General features: G+C 43.1%; 1 protein-coding gene across 1 annotated transcript in view; it reads left to right on the forward strand.

Annotated features, from left to right (window-relative positions):
• Positions 1 to 19,553, forward strand: part of LOC121542086 (pro-neuregulin-2, membrane-bound isoform-like) — a 105,305-nt gene that overhangs the window by 33,050 nt on the left and 52,702 nt on the right. Inside the window, exons 2-3 of the mRNA XM_041851544.2 lie at positions 5,318 to 5,483; positions 7,681 to 7,799. Coding sequence (XP_041707478.2) covers positions 5,318 to 5,483; positions 7,681 to 7,799 — 285 coding nt within the window. The remainder of the gene's footprint in view (positions 1 to 5,317; positions 5,484 to 7,680; positions 7,800 to 19,553) is intronic.

Consider the following 19,553-nt stretch of genomic DNA (forward strand, 5'->3'; position numbering starts at 1 on the left):
TGAGACGCTCTCGTGTCCCGAGGGCGCCGGGTGTACGGTGGCGAGTAGAGCTCCACCTGCAGCAGGAACCCTTGACACCCGGCAGTGGAACCGTCGTACGCCCTCGGGAGCGAGAGCCGAATCCCACTAGGTTCCGGAGATGAGACAGGGGGCTGACCGATGGGGCTGGTTCGGTTCCGTGGAGGTGTGGGAACCCCGCTGGTCTCCCCATCGGTGCAGAGTATTCATCACCCCCTCCAGGGCATGACAGACCTGGTTGATGCGGTCCTCCTGACCACGAAGACGTTCAGCCATCTCGGCTGTCGGCGCGGTCGCTCCTGCTGATTCCATGGTGAGGATGCGTGATTCTGTCAGAGTGTGGTGGGTGGAATAGTAGGAATCAGGTGCAGGAAACCAGGAGGACTTCAACAGATCTTTACTAGAGTCCAAACACAAATAAGTCGCCAACCCAACCGGGTGGCGCGAACAATTACGCACGAAACCAACAGTGCGGTAACAACAAGAAAAGCGCACGCAGTCTGAGCTCTCGAAACACAATAACGAGAGAACCAAACACGTAGAGGCAAGCTGACATTCACAATCACGCATAACACCTGACCCAAACACACGAAACTAAATAAGGGAACAATTAAGACACAAATAAGGGACAGGTGTTATGAACAGACAAAACCAAATGAACATGAAACATAGAACGGTGGCAGCTAGTACTCCGGAGACGACGACCGCCGAAGCCTGCCCGAACAAGGAAGAGGAGCAGCCTCGGCCGAAACCGTGACAGTGGTCTTGTATGTCTTCCATTTCCTAATAATTGCTCGCACAGTTGATTTCTTCAAACCAAGCTGCTTACCTATTGCAGATTCAGTCTTCCCAGCCTGGTGCAGGTCTACAATTTTGTTTCTGGTGTCCTTTGACAGCTCTTTGGTCTTGGCCATAGCAGAGTTTGGAGTGTGACTGTTTGAGGTTGTGGACAGGTGTCTTTTATACTGATAACAAGTTCAAACAGGTGCCATTAATACAGGTAACGAGTGGAGGACAGAGGAGCCTCTTAAAGAAGAAGTTACAGGTCTGTGAGAGCCAGAAATCTTGCTTGTTTGTAGGTGACCAAATACTTATTTTCCACCATAATTTGCAAATAAATTCATTAAAAATCATACAATGTGATTTTCTGGATTTTTTTTTCTCAATTTGTCTGTCATAGTTGACGTGTACCTATGATGAAAATTACAGGCCTCGCTCATCTTTTTAAGTGGGAGAACTTGCACAATTGGTGGTTGACTAAATACTTTTTTTCCCCACTGTATATACAGGGTCAGTTCCAGTACCATTATTTACAATGTGCAGGGATACTGGATCAATAGAGGTATATGTATAGGGTTAAGGTGACTAAGCATCGGGATACAGTGCCTTCAGAAAGTATTCATACCCTTTGACTTATTCCACATTTTGTTGTGTTACAGCCTGAATTCAAAATGGATTAAAAACAATTTCTCACCCATCTACACACAATACCCCATAATGACAAAGTGAAAACATGTTTTTAGAAATGTTTGCAAATATATTGAAAAATAAATACATAAATATCTAATTGACATAAGTATTCACACCCCTGAGTCAATACATTTTAGAATCACCTTTTGCAGCGATTACAGCTGTGAGTCTTTTTGGGTAAGTCTCTAAGAGCTTTGCACACCTGGATTGTAAAATATTTGCACATTATTCTTTAAAATATTCTTCAAGCTCTGTCAAGTTAGTTGTTGATCATTGCTAGACAGGAACATTCAATGCCAATTGGTAGCAACTCCAGAGTATGTTTGGACTTGTGTTTGAGGTTATTGTCCTGCTGAAAGGTGAATTTGTCTCCCAGTGTCTGTTGGAAAGCAGACTGAAGCAGGTTTTCCTCTAGGATTCAGCATGTGCATAGCTCTATTCCGTTTGTTTTTATCCTAAAAGAAACTCCCTAGTCCTCGCCGATGACAGGCATACCCATAATATGATGCAGCCACCACCATTCTTGAAAATATGAAGAGTGGTACTCAATGATGTGTTGTGTTGGATTTGCCCCAAACATAACACTTTGTATTCAGGACATAAAGTTCATTTCTTTGCCACATCTTTTGCAGTTTTACTTTAATGCCTTAATGCAAACAGGATGCATGTTTTGGAATATTTTTCTTCTGTACAGGCTTCCTTCTTTTCACTCTGTCAATTAGGTTGGTACTGTTGAGTAACTACAATGTTGTTGATCCTTCCTCAGTTTTCTCCTATCACAGCCATTAAACTCTGTAACTGTTTTAAAGTCACCACTGGCCTCATGGTGAAATCCCTGAGCGGTTTCCTTTCTCTCCGGCAACTGAGTTAGGAAGGACGCCTGTATCTTTGTAGTGACTGGGTGTATTGATACACCATCCAAAGTGTAATTAATAACTTCACCATGCTCAAAGGGATATTCAATGTCTGCTTTTTTATTTTTACCCATCTACCAATCGGTGCCCATCTTAGCGAGGCATTGGAAAACCTCCCTTGTCTTTGTGGTTTAATCTGTGTTTGAAATTCACTCCTCGACTGAGGGACCTTACAGATCATTGTATGTGTGGGGTACAGAGATTTGGTAGTCATTCAAAAATCATGTTAAACACTATTGCACTCCGAGTGAGTCCATGCAACTTATTATGTGACTTGTTAACCTCTACGGGATCGGTGTCCTGTATACGGGACGGTTGAGCCAACATGCGCTAATGTGATTAGCATGACTGGTGTAAGTAACAGCAAACTTTCCAGGACATAGACATGTCTTATATGGGCAGAAAGCTTAAATTCTTGTTAATCTAACTGAACTGTCCAATTTACAGTAGCTATTACAGTGAGGAAATACCATGCTATTGTTTGAGGAGAGTGCACAACAACAAAAAACTCACTGCAACTGGTTTGATATATTCACCTCTGAAGGTAAATAATGCACTTACATTCGGTAATCTTGCTCTGATTTGTCATCCTAAGGGTCCCAGAGATAAAATGTAGCATAGTTTTGTTTGATAAAATCAATTTTTATATTCAAATGTAGGAACTGGGTTCTACAGTTTGAAACCCTGCTGTCTTTGGCTCCACACCCACCCCGCCCGGCCATCTAGATGTGTGAAAGTTAGTGTATAAGCTAATGATCCATCATGTATGACATTCCTGGGAGGGTGTAAACTTACATTTTGTATTGCCATATCATTTTTGTATGTTCTCTATAGTTATGTACTTGAAAATGTATCAATTGTCCAATTCGGCACATTTGGGCAGACTTGAAACAAAATAGTCCAGTATTGCAATGCTTCACTGGATCAATCTGAAACTTTGCACACACACCTAAACTGCTGTATTATACTGTGGCCTTTCTCTTGCATTTCAAAGAGGATGTAAAAAAAAACAACAACAACTGATGTTTATTTGTTTGTATTATCTTTTAACAGATCTAATGTGTTATATTCTCCTACATTAATTTCACATTTCCAAAAACTTCAATGTGTTTCCTTTCATTTGACATTTTAGTCATTTTAGCAGACGCTCTTATCCAGAGCGACTTACAGTTAGTGAGTGCATACATTTTCATACTGGTCCCCCGTGGGAATCGAACCCACAACCCTGGCATTGCAAGCGCCGTGTTCTACCAACTGAGCTTTCAAATGGTATCAAGAATATGCATGTCTTTGCTTCAGGTCCTGAGCTACAGGCAGTTAGATTTGGGTATGTCATTTTAGGTGAAAATTGAAAAAAAGGGTCTGATCCTTAAGAGGTTAAGCATATTTTTACTCCTGAACTTGTTTTGGCTTGCCATGACAAAGGGGTTGAATATTTATTGAGTCAAGACATTTCAGCTTTTCATTTTTAATAAAAAAATTAAAAAAATGGGAAAACATAATTCCACTTTGACATTATGTGCTATTGTGTTACAAAAAAATCTAAATTGTATACATTTTAAATGCAGGCTGTAACACAACAACATGTGGAAAAAGTCAAGGGCTGTGAATACTTTCTGAATGCACGGTATATGCTAAACAGAGTAGCAGCTAACGGTAATACTTGTGTCTACGGTGAGATGGACATGAAATAAGTAGCTTCATACTTGGTAATGAAAGGTAATTAACAGACATGTAAGTGTTAAGCGTTGTAGTGCGTTTAAGAACTTGGTGGCATCTCCTTCTGTAGTGCACAACTAGCAACATCCTTAACAATAATTTGTCTGTCAATCTATGGCTTACACAAATGGCACAATATAGAGAAACGTAGAGAGAAATAAATAAATAGGGGTTTAAAACGTAGCAGCGATTCGCTGGTCTTGTATTTCTTTCTTTGAGCATACCGCATTCTGAGAGCAGTTCTTAGAGCATACCACATTCTGAGAGCAGTTCTGAGAGCATAATGCATTCTGAGAGCAGTTTTTAGAGCATACTGCATTCTGAGAGCAGTTCATCCCTGTTCTGGTATTAGGTTCAGTTATGTCTTGTGTTCTTTGGAGCATATCATTCCAAATAGCTTTTTTGTTCCATTCAGTTGTGAATACTTAAAACTAGCTACTCGATTAAAGACAATGTAAAATGTATCCTGTTTGACAGTGATACTGACTTTGTTTAGAGATGTGAGAGAGGCTGAGCTCTGGTGACCTCATCTGGCCATACGAGAGAGATGATGGTGAGCTCTTGGTGACATGACATGTCTGTCTTTCTGTGTCTCTGGGAGAATCTCAATTGCATACTCCTTATGTCCTTTCTCCTCGCCTCCTTCTCAAAACCCATTGGAAGAGAAGGTCAGAGGGGAGGGACCTCTGACTTTCTCACCCAATGGGTTTGAGAAGGAGAGAGGATGCGAGGAGTATGCAATTGAGATTCTCCCTCTGTCTTTCTGGGTCTCTGTGTATCCCCCCCTCTCTCGCTCTCTCTCCCTCTCTCTCCCCCCTCTCCCTTTCCCTTTCTCTCTCTCTCTCTCTCTCTCTCTCTCTCTCTCTCTCTCTCTCTCTCTCTCTCTCTCTCTCTCTCTCTCTCTCTCTCTCATTTCAATTCAAATGGGCTTTATTGGCATGGGAAATGTGTTTACATTGTCAAAGCAAGTGAAATAAACAATAAACAAAACAACAACGACAAAAAACAAAAAAGATAATTAAACAAAACAAAGACAAAAACAATCAGACATTAACAGTAAACATTATAGATACAAAAAGTGTATTTCTCTCTCTGTCTCTTTCTCTGTCTCTCTTTCTCTCGTCTTAAACCCATTTCAAGCGTGTCTCATTTAATTTCAAAATGTCTATCACCTCTCTTTCTCTCTCTCTGTTTAGCTAACGCCCCAAAGTTGAAGCGGTTGAGGAACCCACTGATGGTGGATGAGGGGAGCAGGCTCACGGTCAAGTGTGAGGCTACAGGAAACCCCATCCCTACCTACAAATGGTTCAAAGATGGCAGCGAGCTCAAGAAAAGCAGAGAGGTGAAAATAAAGTCCAGCCAGTGAGTACATCTACAATCCCTTGAAGCTCTTAACACATTTAGCATGTGGTAATATTAGCAAAACAGACAGATGTCAAAAGTCACTGCGTGGCAGTAATTTCTCCTTCAGTAGTTTTCTGCTAATGCTTTTAGCAGCTGACCCAAAGGATGAAAAGCATTTTTGAAAGTGAAACATTAACACAGAGACACATTATTTACAGTTGAAGTCGGAAGTTTACATACACCTTAGCCAAATACATTTCAACTCAGTTTTTCACAATTCTTGACATTTAATCCTAGTAAAAATTCCCTTTCTTAGGTCAGTTAGGATCACCACTTTATTTTAAGAATGTGAAATGTCAGAATAATAGTAGAGAGAATGATTAATTTCAGCTTTTATTTCTTTCATCACATTCCCACTGGGTCAGAAGTTTACATACACTCAATTAGTATTTGGTAGCATTGCCTTTAAATTGTTTAACTTGGGTCAAACGTTTCGGGTAGCCTTCCACAAGCTTCCCACAATAAGTTGGGTGAATTTTGGCCCATTCCTCCTGACAGAGCTGGTGTAACTGAGTCAGGTTTGTAGGCCTCCTTGCTTACACATGCTTTTTCAGTTCTGCCCACAAATGTTCTATAGGATTGAGGTCAGGGCTTTGTGATGGCCACTCCAATACCTTGACTTTGTTGTCCTTAAGCCATTTTGCCTCAACTTTGGAAGTATGCTTGTGGTCATTGTCCATTTGGAAGACCCATTTGCGACCAAGCTTGAACTTCCTGATATATCCACATAATTTTCCTTCCTCATGATGCCTTCTATTTTGTGAAGTGCACCAGTCCCTCCTGCAGCATGATGCTGCCACCCCCGTGCTTCACGGTTGGGATGGTGTTCTTTGGCTTGCAAGCAGCCCCCTTTTTCCTCCAAACATAACGATGGTCATTATGGCCAAACAGTTCTATTTTTGTTTCATCAGACCAGAGGACATTTCTCCAAAAAGTACGATCTTTGTCCCCATGTGCAGTTGCAAACCGTAGTCTGGCTTTTTTTATGGCGGTTTTGGAGCAGTGGCTTCTTCCTTGCTGAGTGGCCTTTCAGGTTATGTCGATATAGGACTCGTTTTACTGTGGATATAGATACTTTTGTACCTGTTTCCTCCAGCATCTTCACAAGGTCCTTTGCTGTTGTTCTGGGATTGAGTTGCACTTTTCGCACCAAAGTACATTCATCTCTAGGAGACAGAACGCGTTTCCTTCCTGAGCAGTATGACAGCTGGTGGTCCCATGGTGTTTATACTTGCGTACTATTGTTTGTACAAATGAACGTGGTACCTTCAGGCGTTTGGAAATTGCTCCCAAGGATGAACCAGACTTGTGGAGGTCTACAAAACAATTTCTGAGGTCTTGGCAGATTTCTTTTGATTTTCCCATGATGTCAAGCAAAGAGGCACTGAGTGTGAAGGTAGGCCTTGAAATACATCCACAGGTACACTTCCAATTAACTCAAATTATGTAAATTAGCCTATCAGAAGCTTCTAAAGCCATGACATCATTTTCTGGAATTTTCCAAGCTGTTTAAAGGCACCGTCAACTTAGAGTATGTAAACCTCTGACCCACTGGAATTGTGATACAGTGAATTATAAGTGAAATAATCTGTCTGTAAACAATTGTTGGAAAGATTACTTGTGTCATGCACAAAGTAGATGTCCTAACCGACTTGCCAACACGATAGTTTGTTAACAAGAAATTTGTGGAGTGGTTGAAAAACGAGTTTTAATGACTCCAACCTAAGTGTATGTAAACTTCCAACTTCAACTGTATGAGAGTATGCCAGGGATTTATGAGCAAATTCCTTAATTAGTGAAATAACAGAAAGTATACTTTGCAGTGAATACGTGTTTAGTGACTAGGTGGCCTTTTAAATTAAAGTTGGTTACTGGGTTGATGAATAGGCCGGGCCCTAGATTCCTCAGTGTTCTATATCGCAAATCTTTACCTTCCTGTAAATTCTTCCCTGCTGAAACTACAAACTGCATCAAAATCGACTCAGACTAACTGGCTTCTATCCCGCTCTAATCTGGTTTGTATGGCGCCTCCATGTTCTTGTTGCTAGGCTAGGTTATTCTATCCCTGTTGTGTTGTCGTCCTCTGTCCCCAGACACTTGTTGTGTTTCCATGTCATTTTGGTTCCCCTGACTCAACTGTTTGTGTCTGCCACAGGAAGAACTCCAGGGTCCAGATCAGCAGAGCCAAGCTGGAGGATTCTGGGAATTACACGTGTGTGGCGAAGAACCTTCTGGGGAACTCTACTTCCACAAGCACTGTTCATGTCCAAGGCAGTGAGTATTGAGACATGGCCTAACTGTCTGTCTGTCTGTCTGTCTGTCAGAGAAGAGGGAATACTGTCATGATGCACAGTGTATGGCTGGAGCATGTATGAGCAAAGAGATGGCGTGTTGGATATTGTCGAGATCACGGCTGGCATGCTCATTAGGCAGGATTAGGTGGCCTCTAATGGCGGCAGATTGATGAGGGCGGCACTTTCTGAGCTAAACTGATCAAGACGCACCTCCAACAACACATAAAACTGCACATAATTCTGCCCAAAAACAATGACAATTTCTCTCAACCAGTGGCATATGGGCTTTTTAGATGAGCTCTGTAATCTCTGTAATCTCTTCTCCTAGTTCTTCCCAAAAGCGGCGTCACTGTCTTCTCTGTCTGGTGCCAGGATGAGTGATTTGCTGCACAGAAGAAGTGTGTGTGTGTTTGTGTGCGTGTGTTTGTGTGTGTGTGTGTCTCGCTCTGGGGGGGAGGCAAGGCAGGTGGAGAGACAGGGCGTATCAGGGTGGTATGTCCACAGGCTGGGGGAAGGACTCTCCCAGATGATATCAATAAAAAAATGCCGGCAAATATGGTGAAGGGAGGTAAACCTACAGTATCTTGCTGTGTTTAGCCAACAATTAGGCAGGATGCTTGATACGAGATGGCAAAAAAATGTCATACCTGAATGAATGAAGAATGCCTTGTATTGAATGTGTGTGATAAGATATAGCCCTGCTGTAGTGTTCTGTTTTCTTGGGTCGGCTTTTCCTGGGTCTGCTTTTTCTGTCATATTTGACAGGCGGGAAGGAAGGGTTTATTTGTATTTTTTTTGCAGGTACAATTTGCTTTGTTATTGATGTGAACAGAGGGAGTATGATTGATTGATTTGAGTCGCAGCCTGGATTGCTATTCATCCTAAGGTCATGAGGGAAATGGCTTCTCTGGTGAAAGGCTGCAGTGGTGTATACCTGCCTGCCTGCTGCAGTGTGTTGCTGTAGCAGTATGTAGCCGCAGTATTATCTGTGTATGTGTGCCTGCTAGGGAGAGAGAGAGAGAGTGAAGGAGACAGAGAAAGCTAGAGAGTGAGAGAGTGACTGAGAGAAAGCAAGGTAGATGGAGGGAGGGAGCGAGGGAAAGGGAGAGAGAGAGAGAGAGAGAGAGAGCGAGTAATGGGAGAGAGACAGAGAGAGAGAGAGAGATGAGGAGGAGACCCCGCTGCTTTGCAGAGGAGACTGTTTCACACCCATTTTAGAATGCAGTCAGAGTTTGCCGGCTTTGTCCAGAGGCAGCCAGTAACACTGTGTTTCTCTCACCATTGCACTAGTAGCATTATGGCACATCTCTTCCTGAACCTCTACCCTCACCATGTCACCTCACTCCAAACACACACACACATTCACACAAGCTTTTTCAGATAATTGCCTACGGTAATTGGGATCGTTAGTAATGTTGACCGTCACTCCGGTTTTGCTCTCCCATAAAGGTTGAACAAGGATGAACACAGAGAGGGAGGCGAAGTGTGTGTGTGTGTGCGTATGTGTGACCATGAGATCTAGGGCATATGGGTAATGCAGACAAACAGCACCTAGCCCCAGCACCATCATTTCTCTCCCCAGAGGGAACCAATAGTGGTACCTCTGGATACTGTCTGCTCTGTCGGAGGTAGGCCCTGAGAAACCAGCCCCAACACATGCTGTCCTCCCTTCCTCCCTCCACCACCCTGCCCCAGACTGCTCCCCTGTGCCAGCCTATGGCTCCTCTCCCCGTCTGGGGTCAGCCGCTGGGGAGGGCCCTGAGCATGGTGGTCTGTCTGTGTATGTGCATGTGGTCCGAGGCTGTAAGGTCACAGGTCGAAGACAGGGAGATGGCAGGCTGGGCATAGCCTGTGATCTGGTGGACGGGCCATTTCACAGTGAAGCAGATCCACTAAATATATTTTCACTTTGGTGCTGTTTTATAGGGCAATGATCACTCTGTTACAGTGGATGAAGTGTTGTAACCACAACCAGATGATAATTACCTCAGTGAGCTGTGCTGCTGGGAACTTATCTGATGCAGAGTATCACTTAAACTGGCTGAGCCTAACCAACCTGAACCACAGTCGTATGTTGATGTCTGATGTAACTGGAGCTCACAAAACACCACTAACCACTTGAGCAATCTGGAATCTGGATTCATGACTTAACAAGACATGAGAGATGGGAAATGGCGAATAGAGTTAGTGATATTTACAGAAGAACAGTATTGTAAACCACTGTAGTTCTTGTGGGGCTATTCCATATTCCTTTACATAGGCCCTAGACCTAGACAATAAATGGCCTGTATTCATACTAAATGAATAAATAAAAGGCCTTTTCATAATAAATGAATAAATCAATGGCCTTTATTCATACTGCATGAATAAATAAAAGGCCTTTATTCATGCTAAATGAATAAATAAATGGCCTGTATTAATACTAAATGAATAAAAGGCCTTTATTCATACTAAATGAATAAATAAAAGGCGTTTATTCATACTAAATGAATAAATAAAAGGCTTTTATTCACACTAAATGAATAAATAAAAGGCGTTTATTCATACTAAATGAATAAATAAAAGGCGTTTATTCATACTAAATGAATAAATAAAAGGCGTTTATTCATACTAAATGAATAAATAAAAGGCGTTTATTCATACTAAATGAATAAATAAATGGCCTTTATTCATACTAAATGAATAAATAAAAGGCCTTTATTCATACTAAATGAATAAATAAAAGGTGTTTATTCATACTAAATGAATAAATAAATGGCCTGTATTAATCCTAAATAAATAAATGGCCTTTATTCATACTAAATGAATAAATGGCCTTTATTCATACTAAATGAATAAATGGCTTTTATTCATACTAAATGAATAAATAAATGGCCTTTATTCATACTAAATGAATAAATAAATGGCCTTTATTCATACTTATTTTTACCAGCTATTTGATTTTACCAATGTAACCATGCAACACCAAACTAGTGCCATTCATCCGATAAGAAGAGCCGAAAGGTGCAGAACGCATTTCACAAATCTGGTGTTGGAAAAAACAACTGCTGTGTTTTCTGTAAAAACTACACGGACAGTGAACTTGCTCTTACATTTACATTACATTTACGTCATTTAGCAGACGCTCTTATCCAGAGCGACTTACAAATCCTCTTCTCATGCATGTTTAAAAAGAGGGCAAAGTGTGTTGTATGGTGGCACTGTACCAACCGCGCAGTATGCCGATGATATCCAATAGCTGCTCTTCTATGGAGATTTTCACCAACATAACTGTTTCACCAGGAAAATCAAACGCACATTGTAAATGGACAAAGTGGCAATTATAGTTCTAATGCAGACAGACGGCAGAGTTGGTGGCTGGGTTTAATGATTTACTTGGTCCATCACTATTTTGGTCTTGCGCAGTAACATTGCGTGGGTAAATTCACAGGGGAAGCCAAGCACAAAAACAAAAAAAGCCATATTACAACCTATGTGTTGTGATAATTGCGTTGTTTGCTCTACAACCTGTTAGTTCATATGCCTTGCGACCATGATATATAGGCCTAAAACCAGAGAGCAACCTCTGTCCGGTGAAGTCCACAAAGCATATTGCATGTAACAAACAGTTACATGACCTACAGCATGGTCAAGCAAGTTAATGTTTCCGACATTTTCGGACTACTAGACAACTATTGATTTAGAACCACGGAGAGTTACCGTAAGTTGCAAAGAAAACAGGAGCTGCCTCCACTATTCCAGCACTATTTTAACATCATCAAATCACCTATGCTTTGTCTAATACAGTGACAACTAAAAGATACCAAAAACAATTTAGTCCAATCAACGTAAGATAAATATGATGTGGCTGTCCATGGTTCAGATTTGTGTGTGTGTGTGTGTGTGTGTGTGTGTGTGTGTGTGCAAGTAGAAAAAACATGTTGACTCACCCAGTGGTGACCCGTTATTCAGTTGCCTGTTTTGCACGTTATTTTGGCATTAATACGTGTCACATGTCAGTTTGCAAACAATGTGAAACATTTTTTTCTGAGTTAATAAAGCTGCATACAAACATGGTCTCTGTTTTGCTTTGTTGAATAAGGCAGCTCCAAAATGCAGGTGTTTCGGCCTAGCTCAGTGCTTTCTGTGGTGGAGGGGCAGCCAGCGGAAAATACAGAGTGTAGGAGTTGGTAATCTTCTCTAGTTGCGCCGTGATTGGCTCAGTGTTCTGTCACTCATGGGACACTATGTCACCGCATAATCTACAGGGAGAGCTATAAAGTTCAAGCCCCTTTGGGTGCTGCCATAGATTTACATTAGAAGTGCCCATCCAAGAAGGCTCAAGGTCATTGGCCACAGATAAAATGACGTCAAATCATGTTATATCTACCGTAGCTTTGATTGGACTGATCATGTCAACATCATACTTTCAAAGTCTTAGCTAGCAAGCTAGAGAAGTAGTCATCGTCATGAATCACGTCCACAATCTACTGGCAAATCCTTTTCAATCCTTGTCATATGAAGAGAAATTATAGCTAAAACGTATTGGTGCTCATCGGCCATTGGACATAAACATTACACAACAAGTTGGAAATCGCAAATTCAATAATGAGTGGTTTGGAAGGAATCAGTGGCTTACTGCAAGTGTTGCAAAGCAATCACTATTTTGCTTCCCCTGCTATTCGGTGGAGAGGGTGTGTGGTCCAAGTCTGGGTTTAAGGGTCTCTTTTCCAAGCTTAAAAGGATAAATATTAATACGCAACACCATGGTCCAGAAAAGGTTTAGTACATTGGCCATGCTGTCAATCCAGCATGACTTCTGCCGCGTTCAAAACAACTGGAAACTCAGAACTGGGAATTCTCAGACTTCAGTGAGTTCAAGACAACTGGGAACTCTAGGAAAAAAACTAGCTCTGACTGGAAAAATAGATTTTGAACGGTCATCCAACTCTGAATTCCAAGTTGGGAACTCGGGCCTCTTTCTAGAGCTCCGATCTGAAGATCCCTGACGTCATGATTCAACCTTGTTTTTTGTCCGAGTTCCCACTTGAAAGCACCATAAATACAGAGACTGCCAGACTTTGATAACAAAGTTTCATGACAAAATATGCCCACAAGAAGGAACACAGCGCCACCTTCCTGTACAAGTGAGCACAGCACAACAGTGAGTGAAAACATTTATTGGATGCTGCTGCATAAATGATGTAATATGCCAGGGAGATATGAATACTGTAGCTAAGAAAGTAATACTAAGTGTATGTTGTGTAGTATGCTGTTAGTAGCCCATATGCCTCACCCTAATAATTTGTTCCCTTTCCCCCTTATAACTTAGCCTACTGTTCTGACTTGGTGTACAGGGAGAATACTGTAAGAACCGCCCATGTTCTGAATTCTGTCGCTGTACATTTCAAAAGTGCTGAACAAATAGTTAAATTGACTATGTCTGTCTTAGTTCGCTCATTAATGTCTTAATCGAAATTACGTATTGCCTCTTATCCGCTCATCGTTCCCATGTGCCATAGTTTGTACATCTCAATTGTCAGTAGAAACCACATTTGTTTAAGCAAGTCAGCCATATCAGCTATGTTTTTTAAAAAAGGCAGTAAATGAGGCTGAATTAACTGTTTCGTTGCCAGACAAGGCTCTGCTGATAGCCAGGTGTAGCGGTGGTAAGGATTCACTCCATGGTGCTGAAAAGAAAGCTCTGCTGTTGGGACAGCTTTATGTAGGCCCTAACAGTTTGTGGGCTCCGTTTGTCACCGTTATAGTGCAATTAATGTATTGTTTAGTGTTGTGTTGTCTTGTCTTGTGTAGTGGCTTTGCTGGCATGTATCAAAAAAATAAATGTTGAGTTTGCCCCACCAAGATTTACATGCTAAAGTCGCCACTGGACTCACCCTACTGCCAATGCTATCCTCCTCTCTTTCATGTTGACGAAATGGTCTATGACTCTGTCATACAGTACACACTTTGTTTGTTGTTGTCCTAGGCTACCTGGCTAAAACGCTTGCGCGCTAGCCTAACTTCCTTTCATGGGCAACTTTAACTAGTTAACATTAGCCTTCTACATCTAGCTACATATTGAACTTCCATCCTTTCAGTCCATGGGCACAATGTATGAATCTATGGTTGGATCAGAATCGTCGTTATAATCATTGACCAGTACGGAGAGTTAAGTAAAACTACAAGCCCAAATCTGTATCTCCATCCATGGCTAATTTAGAAAAGGTACAATTTTAGCTAGCTAGCTATCCACAGGAGGACAACAACACATTGAGATGCAACAATTCAAGTTGTTTCTGTCAATTATGTATTTATCTCGATGCGATATGATAGGAGTGAAGCCAAATCCAAACTGGCTTCCCTTGACACTTTTTTTGGAGCGCCAGGACCATTCACAGTAGAGCTCACTCAGTTTAGCTCAATGCTGATTGGCTATTATTTTATAAAAAATAATTACCAAGGGAGGCTAAATGCTCGCTGGCTTCCCTTGCATTGTAAGCTACGGGTGGCAACAATGTCATACTCTTTTTGACCAGACAGCATCAGATAGATGGCCTACACATACAGACACAGAGGGGGCGCTGTTTCACTCGCTCGGACGCTTTCTCAGGTGAGATACATTCAGCCTCTTGTGAAATGAAGGACAATTATGAAAGCACAGAAAGACGAAAGATAAATTATTGTTGTAAAGGTGTTGAACCCTACAGGTACAGGTTTATGTTTTACCATGACCCCTACAGTACAGGTTTATGTGTTTTACCTAGACCCCTACAGTACAGGTTTATGTTTTACCATGACCCCTACAGTACAGGTTTATGTTTTACCTAGACCCCTACAGTACAGGTTTATGTTTTACCTAGACCCCTACAGTACAGGTTTTACCTAGACCCCACAGTACAGGTTTATGTGTTTTACTTAGAACCCTACACGTTTATGTGTTTTACTTAGAACCCTACAGGTTTATGTGTTTTACTTAGAACCCTACACGTTTATGTGTTTTACTTAGAACCCTACACGTTTATGTGTTTTACTTAGAACCCTACACGTTTATGTGTTTTACTTAGAACCCTACACGTTTATGTGTTTTACCTAGACCCCTACAGTACAGGTTTATGTGTTTTACTTAGAACCCTACAGGTTTATGTGTTTTACTTAGAACCCTACACGTTTATGTGTTTTACCTAGAACCGTACAGTACACATAGTCCCGTGTAGCTCAGTTGGTAGAGCATGGCGTTTGCAATGCCAGGGTTGTGGGTTCGTTTCCCATGGGGGAACAGTATGGATTTTATTGTGTGAAAAAAAACAATGTATGCACTCACTAACTGTAAGTCGCTCTGGATAAGAGTGTCTGCTAAATGACTAAAAATGTAAAATGTAAAATGTACTGTGGTAGTTACTGCTGCAGGTTGCGGTGCTCCACATGGCAGGGGAAGGAGAGAGAGAGAGGCCCCCTGTGTGTCTCCTGCAGGCTGCTGTGTTGTGATAAGCGTTTTGCGAGGCACCCGTGCGTCCGCAGGCTGAGGGTTGCGTCCCTAGGGGGGCGCTTTTCACAGCCCCACAGAGAGAATAAGAGAGCGTGTGAGCTCCCAGGAATGTGTTGATGGAAAACACAGCTGGGCGGCTGATTGGTCCAACCTCATCAGTCATGCTGGAGCCCACCAGCAGCAGTTTGCACACACACACACACACACACACACACACACACACACACACACACACACACACCATGTAAATGTTGAAGCCAAACACACCTGTCCCACTCATACACAACAATATATTTCTCCCTGACTTCTCTATCAACATCTAGTTAGTAATTATCTAACACCTATACAGCTGTGCTCTTACAAAAAACAGTTTTCCCTCTTAGCTTCTCCCTTTCTCTCTGTCTCGCTGTTATATTTTATCACTCTCTTTCTTTCCCTGCTATAAAAGTCCTGATATCTCTTTCTAATATAAGGAAACATAGTTTGTTTAAACTACATAAATCCCCCTTTTCTTTCTCTTGGTTGTAAAAAACAGACACCTCAGTCACTGTGACAACACAAACGACCAGATTAACTGGGCTCAAATGACACTCAAAATCTTTCTGGGATGTTAGCTGCAGCCGTGGCTGAATGTGAAGTACCTGTAAGTCAATCGATAGTCATTGATTGGTGTGGGCGAGCGGCGGTGGCCATGTCAGAGTAGAGCAGGCCCTCACTCAGGGAGATTCATGCCAAGCTCTCTGTATTTACAGTCCACTGGAGAACACCCTGACAGGGTCCCTCAGTCACCACAAATAGGCCCACTTCACTTCAACACAACCTATCAGAAAGACAAGCACCAGACTGCTTTGTTGTTTTAGCCACTGGTTTGGTGGTTTTTATGTGTGTGTGTGTGTGTGTGTGTGTGTGTGTGTGTGTGTGTGTGTGTGTGTGGGTGTGTGTGTGTGCGCGTGGGCATGTGTGTGCTGACATTCCCACTGAGTTGGTCATTCAGAGGCCTGTGCACCCTCCGACCTCTTGCTACTCTGTGATCAGGCCCAGTGTGTCTGTTCAGAGGTTTGTTGCACTATGGTTCGTAAAGGTGTCTCTGGCCACATGAGGAACACATATATTTACCATTCCACTGCTTAACGCTCAGGAGTGTTTACCTGCCACAGCTGTCCTCCTACCCCCACCCCTGTTTCCCCATCCCTTTGCCTCCTGTTGCTGGTGGTCTCACCCCAAAAGTATTCATTACTTAATTAAGTCTGCTGGTGCGGGGTGGGGGATTCTTTCCTGGGTCCTGTTTTCTATATCAGCAGAGAAAGGGAAGTTCTGAGGGGAGCTCCTCTACGTTACGCTGCTGGTCAGTTGACGCAAAGGGGGTTGAGCTGCTTAGGGCTAGAGATGGGGCCAGAGCTGAAGTTAGGACTAGAGCTGATGTTAGGACTAGAGCTGAAGTTAGGACTAAAGCTGAAGTTAGGACTAGAGCTGAAGTTAGGACTAGAGCTGAAGTTAGGACTAGAGCTGAAATTAAGATTAGAGCTGAAGTTAAGATTAGAGCTGAAGTTAGGACTAGAGCTGAAGTTAATACTAGAGCTGAAGTTAGGACTACAGCTGATGTTAAGACTAGAGCTGAAGTTAGGACTAGAGCTGAAGTTAGGACTAGAGCTGAAGTTAAGACTAGAGCTGAAGTTAGGACTAGAGCTGAAATTAAGATTAGAGCTGAAGTTAAGATTAGAGCTGAAGTTAAGATTAGAGCTGAAGTTAGGACTAGAGCTGAAGTTAATACTAGAGCTGAAGTTAGGACTACAGCTGATGTTAAGACTAGAGCTGAAGTTAGGACTAGAGCTGAAGTTAGGACTAGAGCTGAAGTTAGGACTAGAGCTGAAGTTAGGACTAGAGCTGAAATTAAGATTAGAGCTGAAATTAGGATTAGAGCTGAAGTTAGGACTAGAGCTGAAGTTAATACTAGAGCTGAAGTTAGGACTACAGCTGATGTTAAGACTAGAGCTGATGTTAATACTAGAGCTGAAGTTAGGACTAGAGCTGAAGTTAGGATTAGAGCTGAAGTTAATACTAGAGCTGAAGTTAGGACTACAGCTGATGTTAAGACTAGAGCTGATGTTAATACTAGAGCTGAAGTTAGGACTAGAGCTGAAGTTAGGACTAGAGCTGAAGTTAGGACTAGAGCTGATGTTAGGACTAGAGCTGAAGTTAGGACTAGAGCTGAAGTTAGGACTAGAGCTGAAGTTAGGACTAGAGCTGAAGTTAGGACTAGAGTTGGACCTGGAGCCCAGGTTAGGAAGGCTGATGCTGGGGCTGGAGTCCAGGTTAGGAGGACTGGTGCTGGGGCTCGGATTAGGAGGACTGGTGCTGGTGCTGCTGGAGTTGGGGATCTGGTTGGGGCTGGAATTGGGACTGGGTTGGAGTAGAAGCTGGATTTATTGCGGTGCTCCTGGGCTGGGTCAGGTTGCTTTGGCCTGTCTGTGCTCAGTGACCCCTCCACTGTTAGTTTGTCCTCTGGCAGTGGACTGAGCCTCCACCATCTGCCACCAGCAGCAGTGCTCTGATGCCCAATTTCACGGCCTCCAGAGTGTGTGGGCGGTGCGCGTGTTTGGGAGGGAAGGGGGGCTAAGGAATGGGTGAGGGGTGATCCAGAGCCAACACGCTTTCTTGCGCGGGACACACACACGGACACACTGGTAGAAGGAGAGGCAAGCACTAAGGGGATACTTTCTCATGGGGGACTCCAGGGGACCTAACACAGAGATAGAGCTGCCGTATATACATTGTGAATCTGGTGCAAAGCCTACCCTACCACCGTTACCAGCTGAGAGGGAAGGAAGAGTTCATTGGACAGGCAGTGGATGGACCTGGATGGACCTGGATGGACCTGGATGGCTGTGTGTATCCATTCCCTGTGCTGAGGTCTGAGGAGGGGGACGAGGGCGGCACCAGACTGGGTTGCCCTGTGTTGCGTGGCCCTCCCCGGCGGGGCTGCAGATGGGGCTTTGGGGCCGTGAGGGGCCTCCTCTTGCTCCTCCCCACCCTCCTCCTGCTCATCCTGGGCCTGGGTGCCTGTCTCCTGCTGCTGCGCCGGGCGCTAGCTCAGGGCTCCACATCCACACGCTTTAAGTCCCCCGGTCACCTGGATCTGAGGGGGGGAGAGGAAGTGGAGAGTTATCCACTGACATACACTACAGCTACACCAAACAGAGCAAGGACCGCCAACGGGGCCACTGGGACCTTTGAAAGTAGGGCACTCCAGGGAACATCCCTCTCCGCTGCAGGCTCTCTGCTCCAGCCAACACGTGGCCTGATTGTAGTCACTCTGCTGCCCACCCAACCTGCGCTGCTGCCCGCCAGCGCCAGCACACCGCCCCTCCTCCTCCTTAGTAAGTGCGCTTTGCTTGTTTACATGAGCGGCTGTTGTGCAATTGCATGCTGTGGCGCTCATTGATTTTGTCCCAATGCTGAGATTAATGTGGCAGGCCAGAACAAGCATATCAGCGATGTGATTGATGAAGGTTAATATATAATAGAAGACATGATAAGGGGAGATTAGGATAAGGTTCAGAGCAAGCTCCATTTTGTACATTTCAAACATGCTATCTTTCTCTCTCTCTCTCTCTCTCTCTCTCTCTCTCTCTCTCTCTCTCTCTCTCTCTCTCTCTCTCTCTCTCCATTTTGATGGTCCTTGAAATATGGTCACTTTCCTCTTGAAACAGGCTTTCAGTGCATTATCATTAGTAACGTTTTGTTTACGTGTTTCTCAAATTCTTGGTAGAGACCATGTTCTGTTCTGGCCCTTAGCCTAAACAGTGATGGAGTTCCTGTTGGTGGTGAAGCTGCTGCAGTCTCATGCTCCTTTTGAACTCTTTGCAACTGTGAAATGTACAAAGACACACAGGATAGATACTGTGTGTGTGTGTGTGTGTGTGTGTGTGTGTGTGTGTGTGTGTGTGTGTGTGTGTGTGTGTGTGTGTGTGTGTGTGTGTGTGTGTGTGTGTGTGTGTGTGTGTGGAAGGCACTGTGCTTGTTTGTGTTCACAGTGTTTGTGTAAGGAATTTTAGATGTTTCCATTCTGCTGTTTGTTGCAGTGCATGGTCATTTTCAACTTTGTAGCTTATCATATATTTCACTTTTATAAATGCTGCCTTGAGACAAAGGTTATATAGCTAATCTCCTGTCCCTCACCCTTCCCCATTATACACACACACACATTGACACACACACACACACACACAAACACACACACACACACACACACACACTCACACACTT

Source organism: Coregonus clupeaformis, chromosome 27, assembly GCF_020615455.1.
Source record: "Coregonus clupeaformis isolate EN_2021a chromosome 27, ASM2061545v1, whole genome shotgun sequence".
NCBI lineage: Eukaryota > Metazoa > Chordata > Actinopteri > Salmoniformes > Salmonidae > Coregonus > Coregonus clupeaformis.